Raw genomic sequence first — 16091 nt, forward strand, 5'->3', positions numbered from 1 at the left:
ATGAAATTTCAATTGAATATTTACCTACTTACAATCTGTACAAGATTATGGATCTATACAGATAAATAACATAAATATATGTTTAATATTTGGTAAAAACTAGAAAGAGAATTCTAGTAGTCTAATATAGAAATAAAAAAACAGACTACATATTTCACTGAGTCCTGTTAACTATTGGATGCGTTCCAAGTTTTGCATGAAGCACATAATGCATCATTTGTCCTTGTTCATCAAATAATAAAGAAGGATAAAACAATAAATCATACATAACTCGGAATGCATCCATTGAAAGTGAGAGATATATATTATAAACCTGTATTGTTATGCAATAATTTTGTTATCAAAGTAAGCAAGTAATAACATCCTCATCTGAGGATAGTATAAAATACTTATATAACTTTAGACTCATTATCACTTGTGTGAAAATGGAAAGCAATTGTTATTTGTTGAAAATTGTGAAAACGTATATAATAAAAGATGTCTAATTAATTTATTATAAGACATTTTTTTTCAGGGAGATGCAGAGCAAGAAAGAATGTCTTAAACAACAAATTGTTGTTCAAAAGTATTTTAAAGAGAAAGAACCACGTTTCCTCACATTTGCTGAAAAGAAACTGATTCATAAGTTACATGACTTCAATCCCGAAGAGTGGACAATAGAGAAACTCAGCGAGAGTTTTCCTGCTTTACCAGAGACAATACGAAAAATCTTACGCACTAAATGGTCGCCAAAATCAGTAGAGAAGGTTGTGAAATACGACAATGTGGTGAAGCGAAATTGGGAAAAATTCCGGATGGGTGAACTTACATTAAGTCCTATACTCAGTGAACATCTGACGAAATTTAAGGACAGGGAAATTATTTCGACAGACAGAGAATTATTAGTGAAACAGTTTGTCTCTACATTAGAGTTTAAGAAACCAAAGAGTCAGTTGTTCTCTAGTATTGTACAAACTTATCTCGATAAGAAACAGGAGGATATGAAATTATTGTCGCAAGAACATAATTCAAGTAAATTGACAGATAAATCTAATCATTGTGAAAATCAGAATTTATTGACTGCAAGCACTACGACCGACAGTACGACTGTTATTGAAAGTACAGAGATTTGTAGATTAAATAAGGAACTATCTTCTACATCGCGTACAGATTCAGAAAATCATGATATATCATTTAATAAAAAAAAAGAGAAGCTACTTACATTTGGTGAATTTGTAAAGGTGAAATTGAAAGATATAAATGAGGAATCTCCGGAAGAAGGTATCACTCTCCTAAATGCATACAGGAAGCAAGTAGATGCTAGTCAAGAAGCGCAGAGTACAGAAGTTGCCACAGCATCTGACAATGTAGTAATTTATCCGGGGGAAGGTGCTCCATCAAAAATTGTACGACAATCTGAGAAAGATGTTTCTATAGATTTTAAGGATAAAAATAGAAGCTTCAATATTATTGAAGCAGATGACAATTTGTTAAATACTTCCATCATAGCGCGGAATAAAAAAGTAGACGTAGAATTAAACTATGCTAAGCCAATAAAGATCGCAAAGCATCTTTATAAACCTGGAATGACATATCGGATCAGCGATTGTTATTACGATGACGACGGAGAATTTTTATATCGCGTTCCAAATGTACAAAATTGAATATCAAATTATAGATTATTAATGTAGATAACAACTTTGTATGTAACAACTATGTAATATACAAATGTAATAGACATAAAATAAACGAACATTTTTCTAATATTAATTTATTTATCAATTTTCTTTATTATATCAAATATAGTTGTATTTCTCATTATTTGTAGTAGTATTTTATTACATTATTTACATTTGAATTATATAAAATAAATACATTCTCCTATTAAGTACATTATTCATCCATTTTTTGTCATACTTATATGAACTAATGTGTGCTAATGTGTAGCTAAAAAGAAACAGTCGTTTTATATTGGTATCACTGCAAATATCAACAGAAAGTGCTGGTTAGATCTACTGGGCATAAACCTAACCTATATATAGAATTTGCAACAAGAAATTAAATAAGTATTGAATTGATATGCAACATTTATAAATTAATATCGTATTGATATATAACATTGTCTTCAAATATGATATCAACTGCTAGAGCTGTGCTTCATGTTGAACGACATATAAGTTAGTATTAAGGAAGTTATTGTGGTTATAAGTTGTTCTTTATTAATGATATATTTAATTCTTCTTATGGTATTATCACTTATTGTTTGTAATTACCAATCTATATATCATCGGTGGCTATTCATATTATCCATTATTACAGGTTATAATATTGTAGTCAATGGGTTTCATCAATCTTGCGTACAATACTTAAACCAGAAATGGAGACAAAAGTATGATTTCTGAAATTATCTATGTTGAAATAGAGAACATTAATATATATTCTGATATATTTAACATAAAATCGTGCCTAAATTTATTGTACAGTATATATATAATATCTATATATATATTATATATATGTATATAATAGATATATATATCTATTATATAATATCTATATGTAGAAAATACGAAAGTGTAAGAATTTGTTGTGTTTGAATTACTTTATGTATAAAATTTATTGATATAGATCTTAATGCTATTAACAGATATGTGTATAATTTCCAATTATAATTGTCTAATTAATATAATATATTTTAGACGTGGATTAACAGTTAATCCAAATACTTTTGGTCTTTTGACAAATATGGCAGATTATACATTTAAAGATGGAAGACCTACGCCTCTTGGAGTAAGACAAAAAGCACGCTTAGATAAACAGCGTGGTTATGCGATATATGTAAAATATATAAAAATTATTACTTGTTTTAAAATTATGTATTCTTTATTCTATTGATTTCCAGGCAAAAATTGTCAAATTAGTAAGAGAGGTAGATTTTGCTGTTGAAAGACATGCTAGAATACAGGAAAAGAAAAAAGAAGAGAGACAAGAAATCCTGAACAATAAATTGAAACCTAAAGGAGATTTATTACTTCAAATACAAACAGATACGATGAAAAAGTAGTTTTTATATATTAGATAAGAAGGTAATATACTTCTTAAATATTATCTTATATATGTTTTATTTTTTCATTACTATCCCTTTACTTATGCGATCAATAATTGATATAAAAATACTTCGATCACATTCCATTAAAATACATGTGATTAAAAGGCAACATTAAAGAAACGCGGTATACAAAGAAAATATATTTTCAATATTTTACATGATTTTCAATATATACCATATAATATTTTGCAAAGAATACTTATGTAAAGGTATTATTTTTAATTTTACATCAATGACACATACTGAACAATTAACTATATTAATTTATCCTCTAATTGTGTCGTTAATCTCGATTGGCATTAGCAAGTAACACCGATACATAGCCCATCGATGTTTTTAGCAACTGAAACATTTTAATCTTTAACGGTAAAACATAAATTTAAATGTAATATATACTATTAAGAAATTATGATATGATAATCTCACAAAGAATACTAATATTTAATGATTCAAGTAAAATCACAAAAAGATTTACATATTACTTATATGTGTCATATAACTCACGTTGCAGAACGTGGACATTGTCATTGGAAATGTTTTTCCCGCTGTAATATTGACTGGTTTCTTTGTGCGCAGCATAATTAATGTCAGGTTTTTTGCTGCTTTTGGCTCCAGAGTATACCAAACGTATTCATACGTGGCGCGATATATTTTTTCAGACTAAGAAAATATGTTTCATATATATTCATTATTGAGAAATTAATTGGATTAAAGGATTAATCTTTCTTGCGCGCAATGAGAGAAAAGTGAGATTAATTATTTAAATTACGTCACTTGATTGTAAAAATTGATTGAATTACAGTTAAAATGTACGATTTTATAATTTCTATTTTTCTGCAAGCTAATACTACCACATTCATTATTATATGTTTTAATAGAGGATAGTCGCCGATATACTGACATAATCTTTTAAAGAGACCCTCTTATTTCTTTGAATTAATATTATTGCATTTTATTAATACTAATAAAAAGATGATTTTAATAATTAAAGAGGTGAAAATTAACTTATATATTTCTGGTTTGTTTTTATACGAAATCAGCTAAAAATGATAAACAAAAGTAAGTTCCACCTGAAACAATTTTTTGAAATAGTTTAAGAGATTATAAATAGTTTGAGAGATAATTGCGTCCGAAGCTTCAAATAGGATACCCCGATTATTATGGACGTATTACAATTTATATTTTGGAAAATTATAATTATTGTTACAAAATATTTTCGTTTACAGTTAAAATTGTAAAAACGTTCTAAAGTATAGAATTAGATTATTCTCGCAATTATTATTAAAGAAATCATTATTACTATATTTACTTGAGACACAAGAAGTTCACCGACTGCACAATAAAGACACGTATGCATTAAAACACATATAGTGGCGGACATGTACCAAATCAATTGCATTATTGACAAATGACCACCTCGCTCAACAACCTAAATTATTAAAAATTATATATATTATATTTTAAAATGTATTATTTTATTGATTTGAAAGTTATATTACATGAAAAATTATAGAAAGTAAAACATCTATGTAAAGGATCAGCATTGCATCTTACAACATCAATATTGTTATTTATTAATTAATTATAATAAGTTCTAATATCTACCTTAGATCTTAGCAATATGATATATGCTGTATTACTTACGTTAATTATTAGAAATCCATCAAAACAAAACAATATACCAAAAAAGAATAACAGACCGAGTAGCATTAAATTGAATGTGTTATCAATAGATTCTATAGATCTGTAAAATAGATATTATGAAATAAGAAACAATATATGAATTTCAAATGTTATGTAAAATATTGTTTATACATTTTCTATAAAATGATTTAAACAAATTTAATTTCTATTATTTTAAAAGATTTTAATTTTTACATTTATGGCTTATTTCTAAAATATTTAAATTATAGCATAAGGCAAAATTGCGTTTTTTAAAATCAAATTTGATATATTTTTTATAGAATTTCTTTAGAGAAAAGTTCCGACAAATCGATTTTGAATACTTGTGAATGTTTTCAATTCAGGACCTGATCAAGCGAATATGATCTTTTACGTTGTACTTTAAAAGCGCTTTGAAATTTGAATTTTTTCCCAAATTCAATAATCGCAGATGTAGATTCTCCATCTGGCCGCATATATGTAAGATCAGAAGTCCAAGGAAGTTGTCGACTGCGGTATAAGAGAGACCAGATGTAGTTAGTCCGATTACTTGTATCAAATATGTTAATTCAAAATTCGGGCTGTTAGATACATCGTGCGGATAGTATGTTTGGATTGGCAAATGCTTTCCAACCGGATCGGTAAAATTCGTTACGTGCCTAAGTGTCTTGCCAAAAAGAAAAGAGCCGAAGGTTATCAACAACGTAGAAAGTATCATAAGTGCTCCGCAAATAGCAAGCAAGCGAGTAATTTTGGCTTGTTTTAGCATGACAATTCGTTCTTCTTCCATTTTCACTTTTATCCAATCTTTCACGATCATGTCAATCAACGGTGATAAAGCTAGGAAAATCATTTGTTTTTAATATATATATATATATATATATGTGATATTATTTTCTTGTAACATTATATATATTGTGATATTGTGCTCGTGTTCTCAACTCAATTTATGGATTTAGTATAATGGAGTAGTATATATTTGTTAAAATTCATAGTTTCAGAAAGTAGTCAAAGCATTTACGTATTAGTTTAATAAAATAATAAAATAGAGAAAAATATAAAAGATTGAGATAAATCAGTTGTTAAATAATAAAATACCTCCTTTGTTGTTCCACATAATGAAAACTTTCAACATTGTTATCAAAAGAGGCAGAGTATATTGTAAATTATCTATCATTAATATCATATCGCCCCATACTCTTATCAGTGACATTAAAGCCGGTATAGTCAATACGAAAATCAACATAATAACATTAAATAGAAATCGAATTTTTGATAATAATTCTTCACATCGAGTTTTACTTTCTTTTCTTGGCCACAAACCGATAATTTTCAACATGCAGCGATTCAGACTGATCGCCCATTCTAAATCTGTGTAATTAATCAAATATATTAGAATTATATTTGCTTAAATATTATTTTATACTATAAAATTTTATATATATTTTCTTATATGACTTTACATATTGTTATAAGATAGCTGAATTTGTGAATATTACTTTTCATTTTACGTTATATAAAACATAACTTCACATATTTTTTTATAGTTTTATATGTATATTGTATTTTACATTCTTAAAGATTGAAGGTAATATATATACACAATTATATCATTTCTTAATAAAAATTTCATTTTTTAAATTAAAATACATATTAAGTATAAAATTAATATAAATCCACACAGATTTATATCACTTTTACATAAGAATTTGTAATGTGCACCAACTTAAAACTTTATATTAAATACACAAAATAAATGGAGAAAAAGAGAGAGAAATAATTGAAAATCAGAGTATAATGAAACATTTTTTTTTACTTTGATGCTATAAAAATAATAAATTTATTTTTTTAATTATTGTACATACAGCAACTTAATTTAATAATATGTAAGATATATTATCTATTAGACGATACGAAAACAAAAATATATTTCCCAGTATTGAAATTTAAAACGTCAATTATTGTGTCTTGCTTTTCAATACACTCTCTTATTCTCTTATATGAATAAACATTTAATACAGCAATCTTAAATTGTAATACAGAGAAATAATGTTTTATATTTAATATATGTCTCGTTAAAATTATTAACTAAACAAAAAAGAATACCATTATATTCGTCTGAACTATCCATTGGTCAAAGAATTACTGATCGTCCTTCGTCAACGATATCATCCCCACTTTCTGAACGTTATTACCACGCATGCTTCTGACAAAATTCTTGAAACATGGTACATTGCACCGCGTCGTAAATATTGCAGCAATCAGAACGAACATATGCTGTTATCGTCAAAGTGTTCATTTGGCGAAAGGGTAGGATGTATAAATTATAATGGTGAGTGCGCAAAAACGAGCATTCGAAGTTCATTGGTACTGGTCGTTATTTTGTATTTTTTTCTTTTTAGCGAAGACTTCGTAAATGAAAGGTCGCAACTGGGCGTATAAGAAAAAGAATTTTTACGTTCGTAATATAAGAAGACGAAATGGCCATATCATAAAAATTTCAGAAGATCCGTGGAAGGTGCACAGCTTGCAGTACTTTTTGCGCTGCAAAAAAATTCCGTTGCTGAAAGAGAAAAAAATTACCATCTGTTAGACCCTTTGATGATACATTATTAATGAATCTGTAGCTGCAGGTAGTTTCACCGAGCAGTTGAGACGTAACCAGATAACGAAAATGATGGAAGGAAATAGTGACAATAAGTAATAGTGACAATTTGTCGATGTTAATTCGAGTTATTACTAAGAGGTACGTGAGCGCAAGTTTATGATAATAATAAGAATAAAATAAAGATTAAAAGATCAATGTTTAAAATTGGAAAGCTATAATTGCTTTTCAAACTATTAATGTTACAAGGTTTTTTCTTTTTTCTATCAACATACCCACACCGATGTAGAAATCGCTTCGAGATTTCCAGATGAAGAAAGATTTAACAAAGTACATTTGAACAATTCGATTATTTGACTAATGCGATTGGTCAATTCTTTCTCAGTTCGAGATATCGGAGCAATTTTTAGCAATTTTTTGTGAACACATAAGATTTCAAAAGAGAAAATCTTCTGCTGTTCTGAATAAATCACGGTCTTCTGTATTTTTATTGCTTTACGCGCAAGCTATTAATGATATCAGAATTGGTTTATAATATAATTAAAATGCATTTTAGAGAATAATATGTAAAATATATATTTCTAATGTTCTCTGCATAATTTTCAGTACATGTTGCAAAACTTTTTCACATCATATTTATATAAATAATTTATGTTTAATTTTATATCATCGTGGCATGTAGATAAGTGACTATATATTAAGATTATTAAGTTATATATCTGATTATGTCGTCATTAATTTCGATTGGCAAGCAACACAGATACATAGCCCGCCGATGTTTTTAGTAACTGAAACATTTAATTATTTAACAAAGTATCGAAGACTTGGAAGAAATACTTATATTAACAAATTATAAGGAATACAATGATCTCAAACAATATCATATAATTCAAGTAAAATAAAAAAAAAGCTATTGCATATTTTATACGTTTCATATAACTTACGTTACAGACATTGTCATCGGGAATGTTTTTCCCACTGTAATATTAAGTGGTTTCTTTGTACGGAGCATAATTAACGTCAAATTTCTTATTGTTTTTGGCTCCAAAGTGTACCATGCGTACTCATATGTGGCGCGATGTATTTTTTCAGACTGAGAAAAATCTATTTCATTATGAAAGGATTTGTTTATTATTAAATTATTATTAAATGATTAATTTCTTGAATGGAGAAGAAATGGTGTTAATTATTTAAGTGATACTTAGTTATAGAAAAGTAAGATTTATTGAGAATTAAAATTGATTGATGTTACAAAAAGGTATATTTTATATCCTACTTTAATTATATATATATTTCTCTTTATTTTTCTTTATTTCCCTTTATTATCCTTTATTTTCATTTATTTATATATATTATTTATATATATTTTTCAAGATTATATTAATTTTACAATAATTTATTACATGGTTTCAATACCGCATACTATACCAACATAAATAATTATATCTCAAAAAATTATATAACTATTTAAATTTATAATTAAACTTATAAAAATGTTCTCAGACTCATAGAATTAGATTTGCATTTTGTTCTTGTTATTAATAGAAATCATTCTTATCTGGAGACGGTAGTGTCTCGGCGTTAAGACATGGCGCGAGTGTAATACTTATTTGACTCACAAGAAGTTCACCAATCGCACAATAAAGATACATATGCATTGAAACACATATAGTCGCGGACATATACCAAACCAATTGCAAGATTGATAAGTGACCATCCCGATTAACAATCTAAATTATTATAAATTGTATACATCATATTTCAAAATTTTATTTTATTATTTTGAAAGTTATTTACATAAAAGTTGTAATAGTAAAAAGTAAAACATCTATAATAGATCAGCAATTTATTTTGATAAACGCATCTTACAACATCAATCATTTATTATTTGCTAATTAGCAATATTTATTTAATAAAATGCTATATAATTATTCTTACTTACACTAACTATTAGAAATCCGTGAAGACAAAATAGGATCCCAAAAAAGAATAACCAAGCAGCATTAAATTGAAAGTATTATCAATAGTTTCTATAGATCTGCAAAATAAATATAATGTAAAATAAAAATAATACATAAATTTTATATGTTATGTAAAACGTTTATATACATTTTCTATAAAAATATAAAAATATAAAGATAAAAATATAAAGATTTTTTAAAAATCCTACATTCAAAAGATTGAATTATACATTTTTTTAATGACTAATTTTTAAGAAATTTAAATTAAAGTATAAAACAAAATTGCACGTCGTGTTTTATTTTGATCAACTCGAACTTTCATGGTAGATTTTTTAACGATTTTTTTTAGAGAAGAGATTTAAGTCTGACGGATCCATGTTTGAACGTTTTCATTTTAGAACCAGCTTAAGCGGCTTTTACGTTTACTTTAAAACTGCTTTGAAATTCGAATCCTTTCCTAGATTCAATAATCGTAGATGCAGATTCTATATCTGACTGCATATATGTAAGATCAGTAAGCCCAGAAAGCTGTCGACTGCGGTGTAAGAGAGACCGGATGTAGTTAATGTGATTGTTTGTATCAGATATGTTAGCTCGTATTTCGGACTAGATACATCGTGTAAATAGTACGTTTGTATTGACAAAGGCTTTCCAATTGGATCAGTAAGATTGGTTACGTGCCTAAGTGTCTGGGCAAAAGGAAAAGAGAGAACAGTCATTAGCATTGTAAAAAATATCATGAGTATTCCACATATGGCGAGTAAACGGACGATTTTGGCTTGTTTTAACATACAACAATTGACAATTCGCTCCTCTTCCATCTTCACTTTTATCCAATCATTCACGATCATATTAATCAACGGCGATAAAGCTAGGAAAGTAATGAGTTTTTAATATACATACGTGAAATTATTATTATTTTTTATAATATTATCTTTTGATACTATTGGGTCGTCCGGAAAGTTTGTGCGTATTTTCCGCACGGACCTTTCCGGACGACCCAATACATCTCTCAGTTCAACTAATAATTTATTTTAATAGTAAACGAGAATGGATTAAAATGGATTGAAATTTTAATCCATTTGAATTTATTTGAAAGTGTGTTTTAGCACGGTCCATTTTTACTTTTTTTTAGATATTTAAAGATGGAAGACCTACGCCTCTTGGAGTAAGACAAAAAGCACGCTTAGATAAACAGCGTGGTTATGCGATATATGTAAAATATATAAAAATTATTACTTGTTTTAAAATTATGTATTCTTTATTCTATTGATTTCCAGGCAAAAATTGTCAAATTAGTAAGAGAGGTAGATTTTGCTGTTGAAAGACATGCTAGAATACAGGAAAAGAAAAAAGAAGAGAGGCAAGAAATCCTGAACAATAAATTGAAACCTAAAGGAGATTTACTACTTCAAATACAAACAGATACGATAAAAAAGTAGTTTCTATATATTAGATAAGAAAGTAATATACTTCTTAAATATTATCTTACATATGATTGTTTTATTTTTTCATTACTATCCTTTTACTTATGCGATCAATAATTGATATAAAAATCAATACTTCGATCACATTCCATTAAAATACATGTGATTAAAAGACAATATTAAAGAAACGTGGTATACAAAGAAAATATATTTTGAATAGTTTACATGATTTCCAATATATACCATATAATATTTTGCAAAGAACACTTATGTAAAGGTATTATTTTTAATTTTACATCAATGACACATACTAAACAATTAACTACATTATCCTCTAATAGTGTCGTTAATCTCGATTGGCATTGGCAAGCAACACCGATACATAGCCCGCCGATGTTTTTAGCAACTGAAACATTTTAATCTTTAACGGTAAAACATAAATTTAAATGTAATATATACTATTAAGAAATTATGACGCATATGATAATCTCACAAAGAATACCAATATTTAATGATTCAAGTAAAATCATAAAAAAATTTACATATTACTTATATGTGTCATATAACTCACGTTGCAGAACGTGGACATTGTCATTGGAAATGTTTTTCCCGCTGTAATATTGACTGGTTTCTTTGTGCGCAGCATAATTAATGTCAGGTTTTTTGCTGCTTTTGGCTCCAGAGTATACCAAACGTATTCATACGTGGCGCGATATATTTTTTCAGACTAAGAAAATATGTTTCATATATATTCATTATTGAGAAATTAATTGGATTAAAGGATTAATCTTTCTTGCGCACAATGAGAGAAAAGTGAGATTAATTATTTAAATTACGTCACTTGATTGTAAAAATTGATTGAATTACAGTTAAAATGTACGATTTTATAATTTCTATTTTTCTACTGCAAGCTAATACTACCACGTTCATTACTATATGTTTTAATAATAGTGGATAGTCGCCGATATACTGACATAATCTTCTAAAGAGACCCTCTTATTTCTTTGAATTAACATTATTGCATTTTATTAATACTAATAAAAAGATGATTTTAATAATTAAAGAGGTGAAAATTAACTTATATATTTCTGGTTTGTTTTTATACGAAATCAGCTAAAAATGATAAACAAAAGTAAGTTCCACCTGAAACAATTTTTTGAAATAGTTTAAGAGATTATGAATAGTTTGAGAGATAATTGCGTCCGAAGCTTCAAATAGGATACCCCGATTATTATGGACGTATTACAATTTATATTTTGGAAAATTATAATTATTGTTACAAAATATTTTCGTTTACAGTTAAAATTGTAAAAACGTTCTAAAGTATAGAATTAGATTATTCTCGCAATTATTATTAAAGAAATCATTATTACTATATTTACTTGAGACACAAGAAGTTCACCGACTGCACAATAAAGACACGTATGCATTAAAACACATATAGTGGCGGACATGTACCAAATCAATTGCATTATTGACAAATGACCACCTCGCTCAACAACCTAAATTATTAAAAATTATATATATTATATTTTAAAATGTATTATTTTATTGATTTGAAAGTTATATTACATGAAAAATTATAGAAAGTAAAACATCTATGTAAAGGATCAGCATTGCATCTTACAACATCAATATTGTTATTTATTAATTAATTATAATAAGTTCTAATATCTACCTTAGATCTTAGCAATATGATATATGCTGTATTACTTACGTTAATTATTAGAAATGCATCAAAACAAAACAATATACCAAAAAAGAATAACAGACCGAGTAGCATTAAATTGAATGTGTTATCAATAGATTCTATAGATCTGTAAAATAGATATTATGAAATAAGAAACAATATATGAATTTCAAATGTTATGTAAAATATTGTTTATACATTTTCTATAAAATGATTTAAACAAATTTAATTTCTATTATTTTAAAAGATTTTAATTTTTACATTTATGGCTTATTTCTAAAATATTTAAATTATAGCATAAGGCAAAATTGCGTTTTTTAAAATCAAATTTGATATATTTTTTATAGAATTTCTTTAGAGAAAAGTTCCGACAAATCGATTTTGAATACTTGTGAATGTTTTCAATTCAGGACCTGATCAAGCGAATATGATCTTTTACGTTGTACTTTAAAAGCGCTTTGAAATTTGAATTTTTTCCCAAATTCAATAATCGCAGATGTAGATTCTCCATCTGGCCGCATATATGTAAGATCAGAAGTCCAAGGAAGTTGTCGACTGCGGTATAAGAGAGACCAGATGTAGTTAGTCCGATTGTTTGTATCAGATATGTTAGCTCGTATTTCGGACTGCTAGATACATCGTGTAAATAGTACGTTTGTATTGGCAAAGGCTTTCCAATTGGATCAGTAAGATTGGTTACGTGCCTAAGTGTCCGGCCAAAAGGAAAAGAGAGAACAGTCATTAGCATTGTAAAAAGTATCATGAGTATTCCACATATGGTGAGTAAACGGACGATTTTAGCTTGTTTTAACATGACAATTCGCTCCTCTTCCATCTTCACTTTTATCCAATCATTCACGATCATATTAATCAACGGCGATAAAGCTAGGAAAGTAATGAGTTTTTAATATACATACGTGAAATTATTATTATTTTTTTATAATATTATCTTTTGATACTACATCTCTCAGTTCAACTAATAATTTATTTTAATAGTGAACGAGAATGGATTAAAATGGATTGAAATTTTAATCCATTTGAATCTATTTGAAAGTGTGTTTTAGCACGGTCCATTTTTACTTTTTTTTAGATTCAATTGGATTGAAGAAACTGCATTTCTTATCTAGAGTTGTACAATATTCACGATGCACTTAAAAAACTAAACTTTTTTTATTGAAAAGCATAGAAAATTGTTTGAATACCTTCTTTTTTGTACCACATAATGAAGACTTTTAGCATTGTTATCAAAAGAGGTAAGGTGTATTGTAAATTATCTATCATCAATATCATGTCGCCCCATACTCTTATCAGTGACACTAAAGCCGGAATTGCCAATACGAAAATCAACATAATGATGTTAAGTAAGAACTGAAGTTTCGACAATAATTCTTCGTGCTGATCTTTGCTTTCTTGTGGCCACATACCGACAATTTTCAACATGCAGCGGTTTATACTGATCGCCCATTCTAAATCTATACGAAATCAATTAATAAACAAAAAAATATTGGAATTTACTTAAAATATTTTTTTAGACTGTAAAACTTTACTTATGTTTTCATAACTTTATATACTCTAATAAAAATCCTGAAAATTACAGAGATTTTACACAAGCGCACAGTGTAGTGTGTGTTTGTGTGTGTGTATGTGTATATACACAATTATATTATTTCGTAACAAATTACTAATTCAATAAAAAAATTACTAATTCAAATATTAAATTAATAATATTCAAAAATTGATATCCTTTTAAATTAAAATATTAAGTATAAAATTGACATAAGAATTCACAGATATATAATTTTTATATAAGAATACATGCTTATCGATTAAAAAATGTGTTAAATACGAGAGAGAGAGAGAGAGAGAGAGAGAGAGAGAGAGAGAGAGAAAGAGAGACAAAAAGAAATGCAAAGTACAATAAAACATTTTGTGAATTCTGACGCTATAAAAATGATATACTTATATTTTAATTATTTTATTGCAGATGCAGCAAACTAATTTAATGATAACATACAAAATATTGTGTAACGTCTTATTGTATTTTGCTTTCCAATGCATATCTTCTTATACAAATAAACATTTAATACAATCATTTTAAATTATAGTATGGAGAAGTATTATTTTATATTCAATAGAATTATATCATTATAATTTTTATATTTTGTTAAAACTATTAACTAGAAATAACACCATGATATTCGCGTGAACGATCCATAGTCCAAGGATTACTACTGATCTTTGTTCATCAACAATATTATTTTCTCTTTCTGAACATTATTACACACGCATGTTCTCAATGAAACTCTTGAAACTGTACATTGCGCCGTCGTAAATATTGTAGCAATGAGAAAGAACATGTGCTGTTATCGTTTGGTCAAAGTATTCATTCGGTGAAAGGGTATGATGTATAAATTATAATGATAAGTGCACAAAAACGAGCATTCAAAGGCTATTGTCTGGTCAAACTATACGTTTTATATTGTTTCGTATTTTTCTCTTTTACAAAAACTTCATAGATGAAGGGTCGCAACCGCCCATAAAATGCTTACGTTCGTAATAAGAAGATGAAATGAGCCAAATTGCTGAAAATTTCAACAGATCCGTGGAAAGCGCACAGCTTGTAGATATAGTTTTTACGTTGCTAAAAAATTTCATCGTTGAAAGAGAAAAGTATGATCGTTTATTAGACACTTTGGCAGTACATTATTAATACTTTGTAGCTGCAATTCGTTTGTACCATACAGAGTTTCGAGACGTAACCACAAAACAAGAACAATGCAAGGAAATAAGTAATAATAAGCAGTTTGTTGGTATCAAATAAAGCCATTGAAAATTTCCCGTGGAAACGCACGGCTTGTAGAGACTTTTTGTGTTGCTAAAAAATTTTTGTAGTTGAAAAAGAAAAGGGTTGCTGTCCTGGACATTTTGATGGTACATTATTAATGAACATATAGCTGTAGACTGTTTCCAGCAGCCAGTCGAAATATAGCCACGTAACGAGAAGGATGGGAAGAAATAAGTGACAGTGATAATTTGTGTGTGCTAATTTGAATGTGCGAAAAAATATATAAGCTGTTTATGATTTATATAAAAGAATTCTGACGAGATTAAAACGTTTAAAGGAAAAGAAAAAAAACGCTTAAAGTACGAAAATTATTGCTTTTCGAATTATTAGTATGTGTCATTATCTTCTTCTTTCTTCTATCACATGTACATGTAATACACGAACCATACGTATAGACAATAATGGAGTGTCGAAAAATTTATCTTTTTATAATAGATATTAAATTTAAATAATTCTCAATCTGCAAAAAGAAGATTAATTTTGCGATGAGATGTCGTTTGTTTCGCATATTATTGACGAAGCAAATAAGAAAACGGCTCAAGACATTTTTGTGAGGTTTTAAGAGCTGGTTCAGCAGGATGTTAAGGTATAATTTCGGCGATGTGATTTTACTTAATCTTCTTACCTGCTTACGAACCCCATCAAAAAGAGAGAGGAAAATAAATTTGATGACGTCGTTCGTTTTCGTTTAGGATAGGAATTTCTGATGGGTGTAATGTGTTTGTAATGATATAAGGGGCATCTTAAATTCTGGAGCTATTTAAATTATAAACGTTAAATCTTAAATTATATAAAAATGTAACCGAAATAAAT

General features: G+C 27.6%; 4 protein-coding genes and 1 pseudogene across 4 annotated transcripts in view; 2 read left to right on the top strand and 3 right to left on the bottom strand.

Annotated features, from left to right (window-relative positions):
• The window catches only part of LOC108752878, a 2400-nt gene extending 673 nt beyond the window's left edge, over positions 1-1727 (top strand). The window contains exon 2 of the mRNA XM_018494050.1: positions 515-1727. Coding sequence (XP_018349552.1) covers positions 515-1643 — 1129 coding nt within the window. The 3' untranslated portion in view covers positions 1644-1727. The remainder of the gene's footprint in view (positions 1-514) is intronic.
• A 265-nt stretch (positions 1728-1992) lies between these two features.
• Positions 1993-3043, top strand: LOC108752882 (39S ribosomal protein L52, mitochondrial). Its single transcript, XM_018494054.1, has 4 exons — positions 1993-2156; positions 2299-2368; positions 2679-2811; positions 2882-3043. Exons 1-4 carry the CDS (start codon positions 2111-2113, stop codon positions 3041-3043), a joined length of 411 nt encoding a protein of 136 aa, XP_018349556.1. The 5' UTR covers positions 1993-2110.
• Positions 3044-3330: 287 nt separating this feature from the next.
• Positions 3331-6089, bottom strand: LOC108752879 (odorant receptor 43a-like). The gene is made up of 6 exons (XM_018494051.1): positions 5849-6089; positions 5119-5590; positions 4733-4832; positions 4398-4517; positions 3593-3748; positions 3331-3431 (listed from the first exon to the last, which is right to left on the bottom strand). The coding sequence occupies exons 1-6, from the start codon at positions 6087-6089 to the stop codon at positions 3372-3374; spliced, it is 1149 nt and encodes a 382-aa protein (XP_018349553.1). The 3' UTR covers positions 3331-3371.
• A 2000-nt stretch (positions 6090-8089) lies between these two features.
• On the bottom strand, positions 8090-10325 carry LOC108752730 (annotated as a pseudogene).
• A 764-nt stretch (positions 10326-11089) lies between these two features.
• Positions 11090-13873, bottom strand: LOC108752731 (odorant receptor 43a-like). The gene is made up of 6 exons (XM_018493764.1): positions 13636-13873; positions 12847-13318; positions 12461-12560; positions 12126-12245; positions 11315-11470; positions 11090-11149 (listed from the first exon to the last, which is right to left on the bottom strand). Exons 1-6 carry the CDS (start codon positions 13871-13873, stop codon positions 11090-11092), a joined length of 1146 nt encoding a protein of 381 aa, XP_018349266.1.
• Between the last annotated feature and the right edge of the window lie 2218 nt (positions 13874-16091).

Source organism: Trachymyrmex septentrionalis, unplaced genomic scaffold (genome assembly GCF_001594115.1).
Source record: "Trachymyrmex septentrionalis isolate Tsep2-gDNA-1 unplaced genomic scaffold, Tsep1.0 scaffold62, whole genome shotgun sequence".
In the NCBI taxonomy this organism is placed as follows: domain Eukaryota; kingdom Metazoa; phylum Arthropoda; class Insecta; order Hymenoptera; family Formicidae; genus Trachymyrmex; species Trachymyrmex septentrionalis.